General features: G+C 44.0%; 1 protein-coding gene across 3 annotated transcripts in view; it reads right to left on the bottom strand.

Moving 5' to 3' along the window:
• Nucleotides 1-21,308, bottom strand: part of LOC135212778 (tyrosine-protein kinase BAZ1B-like) — a 245,752-nt gene that overhangs the window by 15,157 nt on the left and 209,287 nt on the right. For all 3 annotated transcript variants that reach the window (XR_010313993.1, XM_064246550.1, XM_064246551.1), the window contains exons 24-25: nucleotides 14,267-14,463; nucleotides 13,816-14,050 (exon numbers count right to left, since the gene is read on the bottom strand). Coding sequence is in view for 2 of the 3 variants with exons in the window: in XM_064246550.1 (XP_064102620.1) it covers nucleotides 13,816-14,050; nucleotides 14,267-14,463 (432 nt within the window). In the remaining variant the exon portion in view is untranslated. The remainder of the gene's footprint in view (nucleotides 1-13,815; nucleotides 14,051-14,266; nucleotides 14,464-21,308) is intronic.

Here is a 21,308-nt window from a genome sequence, read left to right as displayed (position 1 = left end):
ACAAAAATGACAGTGATTAAGCAGTTCGAAGAAGGGAAGAAAGTGAATGTGATCGCACGTGATATGAAGTTATCTCATTCTACTGTGTCCACGATTCTTAAGGATAAGGAAAGGATTCGTGATGCTGTGAAAGGTTCTGCAACCATGCGATCGACAGTGATTACGAAACAACGCACTGGCCCCATCCATGAAATGGAAAAATTATTGCATGTTTGGATGGAAGATCAAATCAAAAAAAGGACACCGTTAAGCCTTTTTACTGTGCAGATGAAGGCTAGAAGTCTGTTTCAGACTTTGAAGGAACGTGCTGGAGTAGAGTATAGGCAAGAATTTTTGGCAAGCGTTGGCTGGTTCAAGAGGTTCAAAAAACGATTCCAGCTGCATAGTGTTCGAGTGACTGGAGAAGCAGCGAGTGCGGATGAGGAAGGAGCTAGCAAGTTTGTCGACAGTCTCGATGAAATGATTACGGATGAGGAATATCTTCCAGACCAAATATTTAATGTTGATGAAACAGGTTTGTTCTGGAAACGAATGCCAGAACGCACTTACATCCATAAGGAAGCCAGTAGCATGCCAGGATTTAAAGCTTTTAAGGATAGGCTGACTCTACTGCTTGGTGGGAATGTTGCGGGGTTCAAGCTGAAACCCTTTTTAATTTATCATTCAGAAAAACCCAACGAGCGTTCAAGAATGTAAGCAAGTACACTTTTGCCTGTCTACTTTCGCTCTAACCGTAAGGCATGGATGACGCAGACACTTTTTGAAGACTGGTTTGTCAACTGTTTCATTCCTCAAGTGCGTGAATACTGCCTAGAGAAAGGAATTCCTTTCAATATTTTACTGCTGCTCGATAATGCGCCTGGACATCCACCTCACTTAGCTGATCTGAATCCTGATGTGAAATGACAATTTGTCCAAAATTGCATTTTTCCTAACTATACAAACCTGAGGTCCTTTTACAATAGGAAGGTACTAGCGGCAGCTGGATAGGTCGTAAGCTTTCGAACAAGGGGTTCGGTAGTTAACTGCTTGTCCGACAGGCGCGCTGCGCGCGACTGGGAGGTAAACAAATCACTTTTGCTTTTGGCCCAAGCAAAAACAACTGGCAGAGTGAGGGGTGGCATGAGGTGGGGCTATGTGTAAAAGGACCTCAGGTTTGTATAGTTAGGAAAAATGCAATTTTGGACAAATTGTCATTTGTTCCGACACGGCATACAAACCTTCGGTCCTTTTACAATAGGAAGACTCACTTCTTGGTGGGTGGAATCTGAGTCTTTTGTGAACAGACTGGTGTTCGCCCAACCTTGGAAGCCTCCCTGGTCGTAAGAGCGAGGGAGGGATCCAAGCCTCTGTCCGATTGATCGGGGTGTGCACCGCAGGATCAATGGTCAGACCTCTGGACCGAGTACTAAGAGAGAGGCAAGCGTATCTCTTCGTACCAGCAATGTAAGAACTTGTTCCTGTACAGGAGCAAAGATAAAGTCATGGTTTTGACTCTTGTAGGCATCCACTTCCCCCCCTTGTAGAAGGAAGTGGTGGATATTTCTGCTCCTATCCCTAGTGAAAGGGATAGGATGGGCTCTGTCATATAGCTCAACCGCATCTCGTCCTTATCCAGCAGGGTAATGACCGTATCCCTCTACCCACAGGTAGAGGGGTAGAAAAAGATAGAAAGAGAAGCCAGTCACTTTCTCATTCACTATCTATTCATACAGTCACACCAGGACTCGATGCTGTTCAGCCTGCTAGGGTCTGGGTTAGCTAGACGACGTGTTGGAGCAGCCACCACGGGTCCTAAGGAAACCGATCCAAGGACCTATGGGCAATATCCAAGAGGTATAAGGAAGGTGCCGGTGGTCTGGTTGTACCAGACCCCTGCCTTCCATACCTGCGCCACGGAGAAGTTCTTACGAAACGCCAACGAGGGGCCAATACTTCTGACTTCGTGAGCTCTCGGACGGGACGTACGGATGTCGTCACTACCATCAGCCTCATACGCCCTCCTGAAGACCTCACGCAGCCAGGACGAAAGAGTGTTCTTGATACTTCTTTCTTGGTGACCCCCGTTGCTAACGAAGAGGCGTCGACACTCAGGCCCGAGGTGTCGAGTTCTCTTCAGATAGCGCCGTAGCGTCCTCCCAGGACAAAGCAGCATCTTCTCATCCAACATCATTATCTGCATGAAGTTCCCGTACTCTCTTCGCCGATGCCAGGTCCAGCAAGAAGAGGGTCTTGTGAGTTCCCTGGGTTGGCAAGACCTTTGGAGGCTGCTCTTAAGCAAGGAGATCTCGAACGAGTTCGAGATGTCCAATCCCGTCAGTTTCAGGACGAGCGTCAAGGCAGCTCTGTATCCTTTGACTGTGGGAACTTAGAGGAGCTTCCTCGGCGAAGAAAAACGAGGAAAACCGCTACCTGCTGAAGAGTGGCTCTGAGAGGAGATAGGCCCCGTCTACGACACCAACCACAGAAGACGGCCGACTTCCCCTGGTACACAGCTGCAGAGGACTGACGGACGTTTCCAGCCATCTCTGTTGCTGCGCTACGAAAAAAGCTTCTCGTTCGCAAGAGATGGTGGATAACAGCCAGCCGTGAAGACGTAGGGACTGGACTGCTCGGTGGTACCGCTCGACGTGTGGCTGGGCGAGAAGGTTGTGCCAATGGGGAATTTCTCTCGGTTCTCTTGCGAGAAGAGCCAGCAGGTCCGGATACCAAATGGCCTGTGGCCATTTGGGAGCCATCAGGATCATCCTGAGATTCGGGATGACCAGTGCTCGACTGATCACCTTGCGAATCAGGCTGAACGGGGGAAAGGCATAGGCGAAGAGGTTGTCCCACGGGTGTTGAAGAGCGTCCTCGGTGCAGCTGCCCATGGATCCGGCACGGCCGAGAAGAACAGCTGGAGCTTCCTGTTGTGCCGGATGGCGAACAGATCCTCGACTGGTCGCCGCCACAGGTCGAAGAGCCTTTCCGCCACGTCCTGGTGTAGAGACCATTCGGTCCCTATCACCTGATCCCGACGGCTGAGCGTGTCTGCTACTACATTCCTCCCTGGAATGTAGCGTGCCGACAGCTCTATTGAGTGCGCCTCGGCCCACTCGTGCACCTGCCGAGTCAACTGATACAACGGGAGAGACACTAGGCCCCCCCTGTTTGTTGACGTAAGCCACCACCGTGGTGTTGACGTACATCAACACCACTGAGTGTCCCATCAACGGTCCTGGAACTCTTGGAGAGCGAGGAACGCTGCCTTGAGTTTCAGTACATTGATGTGAAGGTGCTTGTCGTTCTCGTACCACACTCCTGAAGTCCGCAACTCTTCCAGGTGTGCGCCCCCTCCCTCGGTCGATGCGTCTGAGAGCAGCTGCATGTCCCGGGGGAAGAGTGCGCAGAGGCACCCCTCTTAAGGGGTTCCTGTCGTCCAGTCACCCGGCTAGGTCCTGCCTCACCTCCTGTGTCCGTGACAATGGAAAGCTTGGGGGATCCGTCGCCTGTGACCAAACTCTCCTTCAGTCTCCCTGAAGAGACCGCAGGTGAAGACGCCCGTTAGGGACTGGCTTCCCGAGTGACGACAGGTGTCCGATCACGACTTGCCATCGCTGAGCTACCTGTTCCTGCCGAGACAGGAACTGGTTGGCTGCCTCCCTGAATCTGCTGATCCGCGAGTCTGCGGGGAAGACTCGCCCTGCTACCGTGTCGATCCGCATACCCAGGTACTTCATCCTCTGCTTGTGCTCGAGATCGGACTTTTCGAAGTTCAGAACGATACCCAGATCGCGACAGAACTCGAGCAGTCGATCCCTGTCCTGTAGCAACTGCGAGCGGTAGCTCGCCAGGACTAACCAATCGTCGAGATACCCCATCAGACGTATCCCGTGCGAATGGGCCCAAGCAGACACCAGAGTGAACACTCGCGTGAACACCTGTGGGGCGGTTGAGAGACCGAAGCAACGTGGCCTGAGCTGGTACACCGTCCCGTCGAGGATGAAGCGGAGGTACTTTCTGGAGGACTGATGAATGGGTATTTGTAAATACGCATCCTTCAAGTCCACTGAAAGCATGTAATCGTTCTCCCTGAATAGAGTCAAGCACTGCGCGTGCCGTCTCCATCGTGAACCGGGTCTGGCGAACCAACCGGTTCAGGGGAGAGAGATCTATCACCGGGCGCCAGCCTCTCGTAGACTTTTCCACCAGGAAGAGTCGGCTGTAAAAGCCCGGTGACTGATCCGTGCCGATTTCTACAGCTCTCTTGCTCAGCATGGTCTTGATCTCCTGTCTCAATGCTACGTCCTTCGATGCCCCTGGAACGTACGCCTGCTGTTGGACCGGGTTGGAGGTGAGGGGTGACCGAGATTCAAAGGTTAATAGATCTCCCTCCCGAAGGACATCTACAATCCAGGTCTCGGCGCCGTGGCGCTGCCAAGTTGCCCAATGGCTGGCCAGGCACCCCCCCACTTCCGGCAGCAGGTGAGGGGGAACGCCGTCCTTCCACTGTGAACGTCGTCTGGGTGGGGCTAATCGACACCTGACAGGAGAGAGCCGATACCGCTCCGACTCATTCCAGTCCTCGTCGAGGTCGAAACCTCAGGAGGACCGAAGGGGTATTTAAACACGGTGTCCGAAGACACGTAGAAACGCCTCTGTCGCAGTAGAGGAGGTGAAGTAGCTTGTTCGACCGTCCAGAACTGAGAGAGCCTTCTTGTCCGGAGACGAGAGACTACCTGGTTCAACCCAGTCGGCAAGCTCCGATCGCGGCAGACCCACCGTCGATTTGGGTTCCCTCTCGGGCCCCAAAACGACTCGAGCCGAGACGTGGCTCTGCTGGTGGGAGCGGCGATCCTTCCCCGAGATCATTGTGCTGACGAATCAGCGCCGTAACCTCGACAAAGTCCCTCTGGATCTCGGAAGTCACAGCATCTTGCAGAGTGGGACCGTTAAGCCCTTCGAACAAGAGCATATTCCGAGAACCTTCCTCCTAAGAAGGGGGAACAGCGACAGCCCTCTCGGTCTTCCCCATCCACTTGCGCATACGTCCTGGCCGGTCCAAGAACCGTGCCTGGCACGTAGGGCGTTGTGGTGGGATCATGAGGGGCGCACCCCTCACGATCACTCCTCAATACCTCGCTCCTCCCGGTGTAACCCGAGGAGGTTGAAGGTACGGGAGAGGCAGACCTGACGCTCCCTCATTGCTCGCTGGCAGCACCAGCAGGCTTTGAGGGCTGCAGGCGATCGTCAACCCGCGGTGGCGATCGAGCTGCAGGCCTGGTCGAACCGTCTCCTGTGGAGAACGGCTGGACTGAGCACAGCGGCCCCGATCTCGAGTATCAGAAGAGCTGGTGCTGGTTGCCGTACCCGGTCGCTTTCTGTGAGAGCGACGGTCAGGCGACCTGCAGGCTCCACTGTCACAGTGAGACCGGTGCTTGTCCTCACGGCACGTCACGTCGCTGGTTCCAGCCGTGGCTGGCACCGGCGAACGGGGAGGACCTCTTCCCAGCCTCAGCCCGTGGTCGGTCGTGGACCGTCACGTCCCCGGGTAGCCAGCTGTTCGCCGCGAGAGTGAGAGCTGGTCTGGTGAGAGTCGCATAAGCGGCTGTCCCCAGTCTTCCGCCCCGTGCCGTGAACCTGACGCTGAGCGGACTCAGAGGTCTGGTTCCTGGCTGCACGGTCGCTGTAGGCGACCGTACACTCGGTACCTCCCACGAACGAGAGGCCGAGACGGACCCTGATGCAGTGGCAGAACCACTGACACCAGGCGAGGAAGTACCGGTGTTAGCCGGTACCCCTCTGGTCCCCGTAGTCGTCTTCCTTGCGGAAGAAGAGACGGGCCCCCCGCTCCCGAAGGAGCAGGAGGACCAGCGGAAGGAACCCTCCCGTCCCACCGAGGTGAGACGGGTCCCGAGAAGCTCCCGAGGGAGACTTCTTAGGAGGGAGGAGGCAACCTTCTTCTTCCTCGGCTGTGAAGCCTTAGAAGTCGAAGGGGAAAAGCGGCAGCCGACGACGATGAAGAAGATGAAGACGACGACGACGACACCTTCCTCCTCTTCTTCGTCAGCTTCCTCAGGACAGACGTAAGATCTGCTATCCAGGGCGGAGCCGGGGCTGCTGTAGCCGAAGCCACAGGGCCCGGACGCACCTGTACAGACAGACCAAAGTCTGGGGTAGTACCACCACGAACAGGGACGACATCAGCAGGTATGGGCATCTCAGGAACAGCAGGCACAGCCAGCACAGCATCGGTAGGGACAGCCAGCGCAGCAACGGCAGGGACAGCCAGCGCAGCAACTGCATGGACAGTCAGCCCAGAATCGGCAGGTACGGCAGGCAGCACCGGAAACACAGGAAGTGGAGCAGCAGTCAGCAACATCCTGGTACTGGCGGCAGGTCCAGGGGCGAGCTCTAGGGCAGCGGAAGTGTGGTCGCTGCAGCGCGGCAACCACGAGCGGCGGCGGCACGCCCCCCTCTCGGTACGGCGAACGGCACTTCACAGCGGCTGTAGGCAAGACTGTTACCACGTGAGGCGAGTACACCAGGTGAGGAGGGACGTCGTCACCTGGTTGCGTGGTCACCACTCCATGGGTGACCGCAGTAGGCCCAGACATAGAACCGCAGCCCCTGGACACTAGCACGCCCTGCAAATGGAAGGACGCCCATACCTCACCAAGGTCCACCCTCGTGGCAGTAGCACCTGCGGAAATAACAGTAGTAGCGATTAGTGGGGGGAAGTCCCCTCGCGCGGGGGGGTGAGCCCTCTCCGAACGAGTGGAAGACCCCTAATACAATTGTACATCGGGCACCGAGCGCCCTCCCCCGCGCTCGACGGATCGGGCGAGGAGAAGAACGCCGATAACCTCCCCCCCCCCCAAGGGGAAGGGCCATCTGTGGGAGCTGAGCGGGGGGGGGGGGGGGGGGGGGGGGTTCTCGTTCCCCACCCCCGCACAGTACCCATGTACCCAACAACAATATAAGAGCCCGAGAGCAATCGTGCCATCGGCCCGAATGCAAGGGCATAAGGATCAATTCCCTGACTGAGCGGAACTTGAACCAAATAAATATGATGCAATCAATAATAAGGAATAAAATGAAAATGCATCTTGCATACGATTCACTTCACAATGAATAAGGGCTGGGATCGAGCGCATTTGCGCCCTAGGTACCGAGCGCAAGGGTGAAAGGATCAATTCCTTACCTTTATGGATCAAGGTTTCTGGAAACCTTGATCCATAATGAATTGAAAGGATCAATTCCTTACCTTTATGGATCAAGGTTTCTGGAAACCTTGATCCATAATGAATTGATGCAATCAAAAAATATATGAAAATGAAAAGACTACTGCGCTTGCGATTTCACTTCATACAAATAAAAAGGGGAAGGATCAATTCCCGGGAATCGCGGAAACATTGATCCCAGTAAACAATGCAATCTCAATAAAAAATGAAAATGAAAAAGAACTGCACTTGCGATTTCACTTCATCCAAAATAACACGGGGGAAGGATCACTTTCCGGGTAAGCTCGGAAACTGATCCAAAATGAGTATTGCTACAATCAAAATAATATATGAAAATGAAAAAGAATACTGTACTTGCGATTCCACTTCCATACTGAATAAGTTTCCGTGCCGAGCGCATTCGTTCGGCAACGGGCATACAGGTCAAAAAAATATAAATGAAAAGAGCATTACTTACGATTTTCATCTACACATTTCCAACCCAATCTACGCTCGGAGCGAGCGCTCCCGCCCTCGGCCCCGAGCATACACAATACGAGGATCATTTCTGGGAAAATGAATTCCCGCACTTACGCCCTTCAGTCCCGGCACTCGGGTAATCGGAGGGCGTGGTGACACCAAGATCCTTTAATTCACAATTGAATTCAATGAAATGATTGTACTTACAATTCAGTTTCACTAGATAATTAGAAAAAGAAAAACACAATCATGCGAAAGCAAACGACGATGAAGCGGGCAGAGAGCGATGATACACGTCCACACGCCAGCAGGCCGAAAGCAAAAGTGATTTGTTTACCTCCCAGTCGCGCGCGCGCGCCTGTCGGACAAGCAGTTAACTACCGAACCCCTTGTTCGAAAGCTTACGACCTATCCAGCTGCCGCTAGTACCTTCCTATTGTAAAAGGACCGAAGGTTTGTATGCCGTGTCGGAACAAAGTGGTTTTTTTGCCACCAAACACCACTCCAATTCTTCAACCTATGGACAAAGGTTCGATTGCAACATTTAAGGCAAACTATTTAAGAATCACCTTTGCGCAAGCCATAGCTGCTCTAGATGCCGACCCAGAACTATCCCTACGAGAATTTTGGAAATGCTACAATATTCTGCATGCTATCAAGAATGTGTCTTCTGCCTGGGAGACTGTGACGGAGAAGTGTATGAATGGCATATGGAAGAAGTGCGTTAAACGTTATGTGAATGATTTTGATGGATTTGACAGTGAACAAGAACTTGATGTGATACGGGGAAAAATAGTGAAACTGTCAAAAGAGCTTTCCTTGGATTGTGAAATAGAAGATATTGAGGATTTGCTAGACCACGCTTCCGAAGAACTTACAAATGAAGAGCTGATTGAATTGGAAGAAGAACGAGTGGCGGAGGAAGAAAGAAGAGAAGCGGAGGATGAAGAGTTGCCAGAAAGGAAATTTACCGCCAAGGGATTATCAGAAGGATTAGCTCAACTAAATAAACTCCTTGCACATTTCGAAGAAATGGACCCAAATTATGAAAGGTTTGCAAAGATTGAACGGATGGCACACGATTTGTTTCGTCCGTATCGTGAAATTTACGAGGAGAAAAAGAAACAAACAATCCAGACGAAACTCACCATGTTTGTGAAACGAACAACTCCTCCCGTCACCCCGACCGTCGCTTCAGCTGATGAAGTCAACGACCTCCAGTCAAGCACCAGCGATGCCAGGAGTCTTTAATTTTATTATATTTTCCTGTACTACATACTAGTTTTCAATTGTATTTTTGAATGTTTTCTATTTTTTGCACCTGTATTTTGTATTTTTCAACATTAAACAAATTGTACTGTAGCATCCAGTGTTTAAATTAAACCTGACAAAAGTAACAACAGGAAACAGTATGATGCATAGAGAAACGGGTTTGCTATGAACTTAACAAACGTAACAATACATAAGACGCAATTTCGTGAGCGTAGAGAGACGTTACAGACGTTACAAATGGTATAAAAATTCCAAGAAATCATAACTAAAAAAAGGATGAATTTTTATATGAGCATGACAACGAAGTAAGTTTCTCTCTCTCTCTCTCTTCAGTGAAAGCCTCGATTCGATAGAATTTTCCACGTAATCATAGGCGTACGAGGTGAAGTTCATTTGGGAGGGCAACACCTAATTTACCCGAATTTTCATTATGAAACAGTATGATGCGTGGAGAAACAGTTTGGAGAAACAGTTTGGACAAACGTTTGGCGAATGTAACAGTACGTAGAGAGACGTTACAAATGGTATAAAAAATTCCAAGAAATCATAACTTGGAAATACAATAAGTAAATTAATTAAAAAAAAAAAAAAAGGATGAATTTTTATATAAACGTGACAACCGAAGCATTATGAAACAGTATGATGCGAGGAGAAACAGTGGACAAACGTTTGCCGAATGTAACAGTACGTAGAGAGACGTTACAAATGGTATAAAAAAATTCCAAGAAATCATAACTAGGAAATACAATAAGTAAATTAACTAAAAAAAAAAAAAAAAAAAAAAAGGATGAATTTTTATATGAACGTGACAACCGAAGCATTATGAAACAGTATGATGCGAGGAGAAACAGTTTGGACAAACGTTTGGCGAATGTAACAGCAAGGAGTAGTAATGTCGTGTAGAGAGACGATATAAATGGTATAAAAATAATCATAACTAGGAAATACGTACAATGAAACTAAAGAAAAGGTTGAACCTATAAACATAGCAATATGAAACAGTGTGATGTGTGGAGAATGGGTTCGTCTGACGACTTTGACAAACGTTAACAGTAAGGCGTAGTAATGTACACGTCATTACTACGCCTTACTGTTAACGTTTGTCAAAGTCGTCAGACGTACCCGTTCTCCACACATCACACTGTTTCATATTGCTACGTTTGTAGGTTCAACCTTTTCTTTAGTTAATTTATTTTGCTATCTTTGTTTTCTTTAGACTTCTTTGTATTTCCTAGTTATGATTATTTTTATATTTTTATACATATGTGTGAGATGTTACACATGCTACAAAAATGTAAAGAAATCATAACTAGGAAATATAATACACATTCTAAAGAAAAAGACAGCAAAATAAACTAGCTAAAGAAGGGGTTGAATTTTTACATACGTATATGAACTTGTGAAAGGGTATCGTAAAGTACTATCGTAATACATATATGACAGTAAGAATATGCACTAAGAATGGTAATACAATGGTTTTAATGATAATGAATGTTAAATAATAATGAATTATGACTTAAATATGATAATATAAGTAATAATCTAAGAAAATGTTGATAAAATATGACTTTCAGATGATGTCAATATCATTACACAATATGTATATGTACGATAAACTCTACGGTAATTTAGCAGACTCGACATGCGTCAAAATCGAGTTACGACTTGTTTTGCAGAACCAATTGCGGTCGTAAGTCGGTCACTACCTGTACAGTATTTTGCCTTTTTGGAGTCATATTTCTTCCAACGGATCGGCGTCGTAACCCTAGAACATGTGTTTTAGTCCTGGAAATATAATTTACTGGAGGGCTTGGAACGGATTAGCCATTTTACATGTAACATGTGTTCCAAGATACGAAAAACTCATGATACGAAGGCCGCCTCGGAACGGATTAATTTCTTATCTCAAGGTACCACTGTATATATATATATATATATATACACATACACACACAATGGACCACCCCATATTCGCGGACTCAAGCATTCGAGGATTTCCCTCAGGAACATTTCCCCGCATTTTTTTAGCAGAACATTCGCCTATTTGCTGTATCTATCTATGAGAAATATCCCCAAATTCCTGGCTTTTTTATATGAATTTCATTCATAAAATGCACTTTTCGTGATAAAACAAACTATTAAAAAAAAAAAGGGTTAAAATTTTTTTAGTGGGGTTTCCTTGAGTTTTAACTAACAAAATAGGTTTTGAGCATTTTTATACGGGTTCCAACTATTTGTGGTACGTGTGTGTGTGTGTGTGTGTGTGTGTAGCTTCTATTTAGTGTAAATGAATCTCGAGATACTCTATTGATATGGGACAAGGTTATTTACGATATACGAAGTGTTTCCAAGTTGAAATATCACTTGGAAAGTATCGTTATGAACAAAATTTAGTTATTTTTTTGTTAGTAGATGGCGCTGAAGGCATGTTTATTGCATAAAAAAATCAAGATTGCCTTCGATATTTTCACTTGATTTCATCAGAATACTTCGAGCTTTACATATTTATCTTTTATCAGTGAAAACAGTAAAATGCGTTCTTTCATGTCATATAGTTTCGATTAAAACCTGTTGCTCTCAAATTTTGTTTATGGTCGAGTTTAATAGTACTAAACTGAAGTTTGTGGGAGTTTCATCCACGTTGCCAATGCACGATACTAGTCGTTAGCAGATGGACATTCTTTCCTCAGCTTCAGCTACAGAATTAACCCTCTTACGCCGATTGGACATATTAAACGTCGAGATAAATTGTCTCCCGGGTGCCGATTGGGAGTATTAAACGTTGACATAAAATTTTTTTTTTTTTTAAATTCGCGGAAAAGTACTTACAGGCCTACAAGCCGAAAACTTTTGAATCATGCGCCTTGGGGGATGTTGGAAGCTCACGGATCAAGGCGTTGATTTGTTTACAATCGTTACGCAGGCACGCAAGCGCGAATTTCTTTCTTATCGCACTAAAAAGTATCAGTGACACATCTCAGAAATTATTTCGTCACTTTGACATAATTTTTGCACCATTTTAAATTAGCCGATACATGGAATATTATATATGAAAATTTGCACAATTTTATGTAGAATACAACGACAAAAAACTCATGATTGTAGCTTTCATCAGTTTTGAAATATTTTCATATAAATAACGATAAGTGCCAAAATTTCAACCTTCGGTCAACTTTGACTACCGAAATGGTCGAAAAACGCAATTGTGAGCTAAAACGCTTATATTCTAGTAATATTCAATTGTTTACCTTCATTTTGCAACAAATTGAAAGCCTCTAGTACAATATTTCGATTTATGGTGAATTTATGAAAAAAATAACATTTTCTTAACGTCCACGCTGTAACTCTTCCGAAAAAATCATACGTGCGATTGTGGTAATGTTTGCACTATTTTAAATTAGCAGTTGCATAGTTTTATATATGAAAAGGTGCGCAATTTCATGTAGAATACAACAATAAATAATTGAAGGTTGTAGCTTTTCTCATTTTTGAAATATTTGCATATAAATCATGATAAATAGAAAAAAACCACGTTCGGTCAACTTTGACTCTACCGAAATGGTCGAAAAACGCAATTGTAAGCTAAAACTCTTACAGTCTAGTAATATTCAGTCATTTATCTTCATCTTGAAACAAATTCGAAGTCTCTAGCACAATATTTAGATTTATGGTGAATTAAAAAAAAAAAAAAAAAAACTTTCCTTCCCTCCGCGCGTGGATTCTCTGCCACAAATCTCCGAAATGCGTACGTCCCATTCTCGGAATATTTGCTCAGTTTCATATTAGGCATTTAATAGAGTTTTATATATGAAAATGTGTGCAATTTCATGTAAAATAAAACTAAAAATATTTGAAGGTTGTAGCTTTTCTAATTTCCGAAATAATTGCATATAAAAAAAATATATATAAAAATTTGACATTCGGTCAACTTTAACTCGTCAGATATGGTCGAAAACTGCAATTGTAAGCTAATACTCTTACAGTATAGAATATTCAATCATTTGTCTTCATTTTGAAAGAAATTGGAAGTCTCTAAGACAATATTTAGATTTATGGTGAATTTTTGAAAAAAATATTTATTTACGTCCGCTCGTTACGAATTCATGCATTATTTTGTAATAATATTTTCTGTGTTGATTTTATAGTTTTACAATGTGTTATATACCAAAAGGATCGCAATTTAGTGTACATTACAGCGAAAAAAAGTAACTTGTTACCTTTAACCATTTTGTGCACAGCGCGATTTGAATACAATTATATATGAAATTTCGTTTTTGCGCTATCATATATCGCATTATTTATATATGATAATGATAATTTTTTTCATTTCTGATGGTTGCATACTAAACTTCAGGCAATGACAAAAAGAGGAGCCAAAAATGAACTCTTAATCTTGAAAACTAAGCGCGCTGTGATTTTTTGAAAAAAATATTTTTTCCGCTTCCGCGCTCACTCCGAAACACCTCCGGCACACGGGAGACAATTTTTATTTTACCGCTTCGGCGTTTAAGGGTTAACCAGTTTAGGGAACTGTAAAGTGGTGGCACCCCTAGACCTTTGAATTTCAGTTAGTGATGATTTTCGATTACCGTCAAGTCCCCAGAAATGGAACCCTGTTGGTAACCAGGTGCTCCCTGTATAATTTTTCTCCCCTTAACTTTCAATCTGGTACCTTCTTCAATATGCTGTGCTTCAACTTTCATGTCATTCAAGAATAAATCCTTTGGGTAAAACTCCAAAGTATACAAATTAAAATTCAGTGATCTACTCTGACCTAACCTGGAATGATAAAACAAGGTGGCTAGGTTATATAACCTGGACCCCTTTGGAAGAAAGAGAGCACATAAAATGTCACGCTTACCTCCTCTTCATCTTCCTCTTCTTGGTCATCTTCACTTCCTTGTTCTTCATCTTCCTCTTGCTCATCTTCACTACCTTCTTGTTCCTCTTCTTCCTCTTCCTCTTCTGCTAGCTCTTCCTCTTCTGCTAACTCTTCCTCCTCCTCTTCTTCCTCCTCACTCTCAATTTTGTAAGACTTTTTCTTGATACAACGACTGGTTGTTCTTCTTGGTGGATTAACAGTTTTTCGAATCCTCCTAAAAAATTTGGATCAAATTCCATTGGAATCTTGTCTTCTTTTTAAGAATTATTAATAAAATCAAATAACAAGTATAAGACATTTTCAAGCAAAATCATGAATTTCTAATACACCTTTCTCACAAAATATGGATATAGAAGCCAGTGAACAGCCCAAAAGTCCAAGATCATAGGTCACATGCTGTCAAAATATGGAGACTTCATTTGAAACTCACGTTGACTTCCTTCTGGTGGTAAAATCTTCATCCTGGCTGTCATCATTTTCAGATGATTCTTCTGGTGCAGGCTCCTCCTCTTCCTCCTCAAAGTCATCTTCAACTTCTGTGTATTTGGATCTTCTGCTGGATGAGCGTCTTGAAGTAGTTTCCTTACTAACTACAGCTTTAGTTTTGCTTTTTGGCTCCTTCTTTGGCTGTAAAAGTTTAATACATACATTAAACATACTTCAGTCATCAATAACTGTTACCATGATACACTCTCAAGTGTAGATATTGTGCAAGGAAAGTTACATAAACTTTACTATTTATAGTACAAATCAGTAATCAAAACATTCACTTCAATTTGAAAAGAATTATAAAAATTTCTTCCAAAAATAAAGTGAACTAAGGTTATGAAAAATGAAATACATACTGTACTCATTACAATAACCTACACATGAAACAAAGTATTGGAATACAGTATACCCTTTCTTCCCCCTGATTTCATCAAGGTAATGATGAAGAGGCTTTCTACAATACAAATTCTGTTTCTTCATTTAATTTTTCAAGTAGCTCTTTTAAGATTCCAAATCAAAGAATAATCATATGTAATCATAAAATGTCAATTTCTTCATTACCATTTAATCACAAATGGTCTTATCCCAAGCAAATGGCTCTCTAGCTAATATTTCTAATGCGTGCGGCAACTTTAAAAGAAAATTAAAAAAAAAAAAAACATTAGTGGTAGTGCTTCTCGCCTTAAAATGGGTAAAATGTCCTCCCGGATCTGGGAATGTGTTTCTCTAATCGAATCTCTCAGAAGAGTGACAAGGCGTTCTTTGACGGTGGACGAGAAAGGTTCCTTACCGAACACCAAAGTTACACGGACCCCTGACTGCTTCCATCCTATTCAGGTAGTAATCTCAGAGCTCTGACTGGACATAGTACTCTCCCTTCTTCCTCATGGCCAAGAATATCCAATAAATTCTTAATGGTAATTGAACGAGGACAGGGCCTGACGGGTCATCACTCAATTCAAGTCCAGGGTGAATACGTACTACGAGCGTTACGTACTTATCTTTTACTGGAATGAAAACAGTAAAACGTGTTCTTTTCATGCCCAATGATTTTGATTAAAACATATTTCTCTCATTTTGTTTACGGTCGAGTTTGAAGGTACTAAACCGAAGTTTGCGAGTTTCATCCATATAGTACTATCATTGTGCATTGGCAACAAAGATATAACTCCAGTAAACTTACGCCATCAAACATGATCGTAGATAAAATTGAGAGAAAATAATTTAATCAAAACTTCAGGTCTTGAAAGAACACATTTTACTGTTGTTTTAACGCTGATAAAAGATAAGTAACGTAACTGTAAAGGTTCGTACTACGATAAAATGAAGCAAAAATAATGAACGGAATCACACATAAAAATCAGTTCATGAAACGTATTTAATTAATGTTTTGACTTAAAAACGCATAGTAAAATGACAAATTGCCTTGTCTTATATAAGTAAAGTATCTTGATATTTTACACGGACTAGAAGAAAGGCAATTCGCTCCGAATTGAGTTAAATACGGAGAAATAAACTCGTATTCACCTTCAGCTGATTTCTAATCTGCTGTTAGTATTTTATATAATAATATGAGAATACGTAAAATATTATTGGATGCTGTAATGTATTACTTTTTAAAAGAATCACAGAAAAGATGCATATTCATTGTTTTTATTTTGTAAATATACTAGCCGTCAGCAGCCTGACATCGCTCAATTAGGTATGCCGATGTCGGTCCAGATCTGATTCCCGTTTTGTATTACGGGATTTGAACAGACACGCCCCCCCAAGGTCCTATCAGTACCTCGATGGGACGTGGCCAGGACCCAGGGTCCTGGCCTTTCTCAAAAAGCCCCCCTTCGAGCCACTCAAGGATATTACAGACAGAGAGCTCACACTCAAGATGGTCTTCCTCTTTGCTTTAGCATTCTCCAAGAGGGTGGGGAAGCTTCAAGGCCTCTCCTTCCAGGCGTCCCACTCAAGGGGGTGGAGAAAACTAACTTTCAAATTCGTGACGTCCTTTGTAGCCAAGACCCAGAACCCGTCGGTGGTAGACGAGCGGTTCGTGGAGTTCTCCATTCCAGCTCTCCCTAAGTCCGAGGATCCAAAGGACCTGCTCCTCTGCCCAGTCAGGGCGGTGAGAAAATATATCAGCAAAAGAAAAACACCATCTCCCTCTGGTTAAGGAAGACCATCAGGAGGGCCTACAAGGGAGCGGGGCTGGTCCCCCCACAAAGCGCGAAGCCCCACGACATCAGGGGTATAGGCACCTCTTGTCTTTCTCCAGATCCTACGGGCAGGGGTGTGGAAGAGTCAGTCCACCTTTACAGCCCATTACCTCATGGATTGTACGAGGAGGTCCCTTGACGCCTTTGATAGGGTGTCGGTGGCGGCGGGCCAGCAGAGGGTCTAGCCTAGCCTAGGGGGGTATGCATCATATGTGAGTGTATGTGGTGTATCCATCCTCCGTATCCTATGCTGTCAACTGAGGGTGACTGCGAGTAAGTTTGTGTTTGCCGTGTTGAACTCAAATCAGAGTGACTTTCATGCTTCTAGTTAGAGCAGTTAGCGCAAATGAATCTCAAGATACTCTATTTATATGATACAAGGTTATTATAAATTATATAAAGTGTTTTCAAGTGGAAATATCACTTAAAAACGTATCGTTTGTGAATGAAATTTGGTTATTTTTTCGCCAGAAGATGGCGCTGAGGGCATATTTACTGTGTAAACCAAATCAAGAGATTCCGTTTAATATTTTTCACTTGATCTTATCAGAATACTACGAGCTTTCGTATTTATCTTTTATTGGAGTGAAAACAGTGAATATTTTTCACTTGATCTTATCAGAATACTACGAGCTTTTGTATTAATCTTTTATTGGAGTGAAAACAGTGAAATGTGTTCTTTCACGGCCAATAGTTTTGATTAAAACACGTTTCTCTCAAATGTTTACGGTCGAGTTTGATGGTACTATACCGAAGCTTGCGAGTTTCATCCATGTTGCTGATGCACGATAATAGTCGTTAGCAGATCAATATTCTTTCCTCAGCTTCAGCTAAAACTTACAGGTTAAATTTAGCAGTACAGTGGACCCTCCTGTATTCGCGGATTTCTCTTGGGAACGTTTCCCCGCATTATTCATGGAAATTTCGCATTTTTGTGGTATTTTTCTATGAGAAATATCCACAAATTCCTTTTTTTTTTTTTTTTTAATCAATTTCATCATAATATGCACTTTTTGTGATAAAACTATTAAAAAAAGCAAGTATAATAATTTTTTAGTGGTTTTTTCTTGAGTTTTAACTAATGAAATAGGCTGTTTTCAGCATTTTTATAGGGGTTCCAACTATTAGCGGGTTCTAACTTTTCGGGGGGGTGGGGTCGTCGTCTGGTACGCATCCCCCCCCGCGAATACGGGAGGACCACTGTATATGCCCTTGCTGATCTTTTCTCCATAGCGAGTAAGGATATAGTAAGGTAAGAATATATCTGACCTATTCTCCTAAACGTCATTTATAACTTAACTACGGTAATTTTTTTTTTTTTTTTTTTACTATCGTACGATGGTTGAAATCCAAGCAAAAACACTGTTATTATTGGATTAGGTTGTTCATAGCAAATCAGCCGTTTCTGGCTGTATGCGTTTACACAAGAAATATAACATTACTAACAATACTTTTGACATTTCTTTTACTTTTTTAAACTTAAAATGGAATATATAAAGAGGAGAAAAGAGGCTAGCATGTTGTTATTTGGTTTTGTAAATTTAGCTCGCATGATATGCGAAATTGCATGTTACAAGAGTACATATACGGTACTTCTCAACCACTTTCTCCTCCATGTGCAATTCAGCTCCTAAGGCAGTCTCCTCACTCCTCTAGATCTGCCTGTCAACAGCACAAACTTCAAACTCTACAAGATCCTCACTGGCAGGTGCTAGGGACATCCTTACTAGATCTGTTCACCATATCCTAGAAGCTCAGCAGTTTGGGCAGTGGGTTTTATCTCAAGAGGTCTGGGATGGCATCAAAGTTATGACTTTTCCCTACTAAACCTTTTGTGTTGAATTTTAGCTAAATTTTCAGCCTTGGCAAAGATCCACAATTCTCACTGCACCATATTGCCACAGCAGTAGTTTCCAGATCTCTGGAACTTCTTGTGGGCTTTCTGAGTATCCTTTCTGCTCAAAGGAACAGAAGGGCAGCCACACTTATAATGCCATCTTTGGCAAGTGTTGGGGGCATCTTTACTGGGTCTTTTCCCCATACTCTTGAATCTCAGCAGTTTATCCAGTGAACTGTCTTGAGACGTCTAGAATAGCTCAAAGTTATGCCTTTTCCCTGTTTAACCTTATGTGTTGTGGTCTAGTTAAATTTTAAGCCTTGGCAAACACCCAGATGATTTTCACTGTACCTTTTTGGCCACAGCCAGTTTCTTTTCCAAACCTTTGAATTTTCTTATAGACTTTCAGAGTTCTTCCTGCTTAGAGTGAATTTCTGAGAAAGCCACACTTCTTCCTACTCCACAACTACTCAGAGGCACTTCCTAATTACACATGGAGATTATCTAACAGTTTCCTTGATAGCAATTTTGCTGCAGCAACCATCAGAACTCCTTGCAGATTCTCTCCTACTTCCCTTTACCAAGGCAAGGCTGACTACTTAGTGTTACAGAGTAATCCTCCATAAAGTCTGTTCTCAGACTTTTTCATTTATCCAAGGAATTGAAAAAGAAACCCACAAATTCAATTTGTAACTTGTTTACTTCTAAGTATTTACATTAAGTTTTACTCCACACTCGAGTACTTTCAGGCCCTTCTGTGGCCCATTCTCAAGAGATGTTTGGGATGTTAGCCTGGGTCAAGGCCCAGCAGTCTTCTTGACCCAGGCTAACATCCCAAACATCTCTTGAGAATGGGCCACAGAAGGGCCTGAAAGTACTCGAGTGTGGAGTAAAACTTAATGTAAATACTTAGAAGTAAACAAGTTACAAATTGAATTTGTGGGTTTCTTTTTCAATCTTCAGAAGAAAACTGAAAGAAGTTTTTGTTTGGTTTATCCAAGGAATGTCAAAAGAGCCATTCTCTACCTTCTACTACTGGTTGGAAGCTGGCTATCTTCTTCAACAGGGTAGATCTGGCTACTGGTTGTAACATTCTTTATCTGTTTCACCATTTTTCTGTTTATTATTTACCCTACTGTTATTTGTACCTCCAAGCTGTAATCTGACTTTGTGGCTATGCAGTCTCACCATATCTCCTGATGTACCCTTGCAAATGCCAAATTACTCTCATAAAAAGTGTTTTTGGTGGCCATTGCATTTCAATAAGTTCCATGGAAGGTCAACACTGTCATTTTAGCCATTTGATCTCCAACCTCTCGAGTGCTTTATGAGATATGAGAGGCCATGTAGCTCCCCCACCCTTTTGGTTGAAGCCAGGGCCAATAAGAAGACTGTCTTTAGGGTCAGGCTCCTATCCGTGGACTGCCTTAGTGGTTCGTAGGGGGGTTTTGTCAGACTACTCAGTACCTTGGTCAGATCCCAATCTGGGGCTTTTAGCTCCTTTGGTGGGCATGACTGTTCAAAGCTCCTCATCAGCATGGCCAACTCCCATGAAGACGATATGTCCACTCCTTTCATTCGTAAGACTGAGGCTAGAGCCGCCCTGTACCTCTTCACTGCAGATACAGACATATGTTTTTCTGTTCTGAGATATATCAGAAAGTCTGCTAACTGCTGAATAGTGGTACCGAGTGGAGACACGTTCCCTCTACGACACCAATCACAGTATGCTGACCACTTTCCTTGGTATACTGTCGCAGATGATTTTCTGATATTACCTGCCATCTGAGTTGCTGCTTTCTGCGAAAACCCTCGCGCTCGGAGGAGATACTTGACAGTCTCCACCCGTGAAGCGATAGGGACTTCACCGACTGGTGGTACCTCTCCACGTGAGGCTGACACAGAAGGTTGCTCCATGGAGGTAACTCTCTTGGCACATCTACTAGGAGTTCCAGTAGGTCTGGAAACCACTCTGCTTTCGGCCATAACGGGGCTACCAGGGTCATCTTGAGGTTCTGAGACCGCATTACCCTGTTCAGAACCTGACGGATTAGACAAAATGGAGGAAATGCGTACACGTCCAGATTGTCCCAGGGGTGTTGTAGCGCATCTTTTGCTACTGCCTCTGCGTCCGGGACTACTGAACAATACACTTCCAACTTTTTGTTGTACCTGGTTGCGAATAGGTCTATGATCGGTCCTTCCCACAACATGAGCATCCTGTCCACTACCTGTTGGTGTAGGGACCACTCCGTTCCCAGAATCTGATCCCTGCGGCTCAACTTGTCGGCCACTATGTTTCTTTTTTCCCGGAATATACCTGGCCTTGATGTCTACCAGGTTCTCTATAGCCCACTGGTGAAGTTGAACTGTCATCACATGTAACTGCCGAGAAACTAGGCCTCCTTGCTTGTTTATATAAGCTACTACTGTGGTGTTGTCTGACATCAATACCACTGAGTGTCCCTTTACTCTCTCCCTGAATTCCTGTAGAGCCAGAAAAGCTGCTTTCAACTCCTAATGTTAAGACCGAAGGTTTGTTTCGTGTATGAACAAAAGTGTTTTTGGTGGCCATTGCATTTCAATAAGTTCCATGGAAGGTCAACACTGTCATTTTAGCCATTGGCTTTGGTGAGATTTGTGACTGCTCTAAAGTCTCTTGCAAAGACCCATAAAAATGAATGCTATAACTGTCTTACTAGTACCTGGGGATAAGGCCAGGCTCCTCTGTCCAGTGAGAGTCACAGGGACCTATCATCAGAGGACCCAAGATTTCAGACATTCTCTTGTCTCACCTGTTCTTTCATGACAGATGTATGTCTTCCCGTGCAGTGTATTTTTATTAGCTTTGGTAAATTATCTCTTACTCTTTTCAGACACTGACATTACGACCACTCTCATTGTAACGCTAATGCTCTTCTACATATGTCTTCCAG

This window comes from Macrobrachium nipponense, chromosome 41 (assembly GCF_015104395.2).
Source record: "Macrobrachium nipponense isolate FS-2020 chromosome 41, ASM1510439v2, whole genome shotgun sequence".
NCBI lineage: Eukaryota > Metazoa > Arthropoda > Malacostraca > Decapoda > Palaemonidae > Macrobrachium > Macrobrachium nipponense.
Note: the sequence above shows the minus strand (reverse complement) of the source record. Positions and strands in the feature narration are given on the sequence as shown.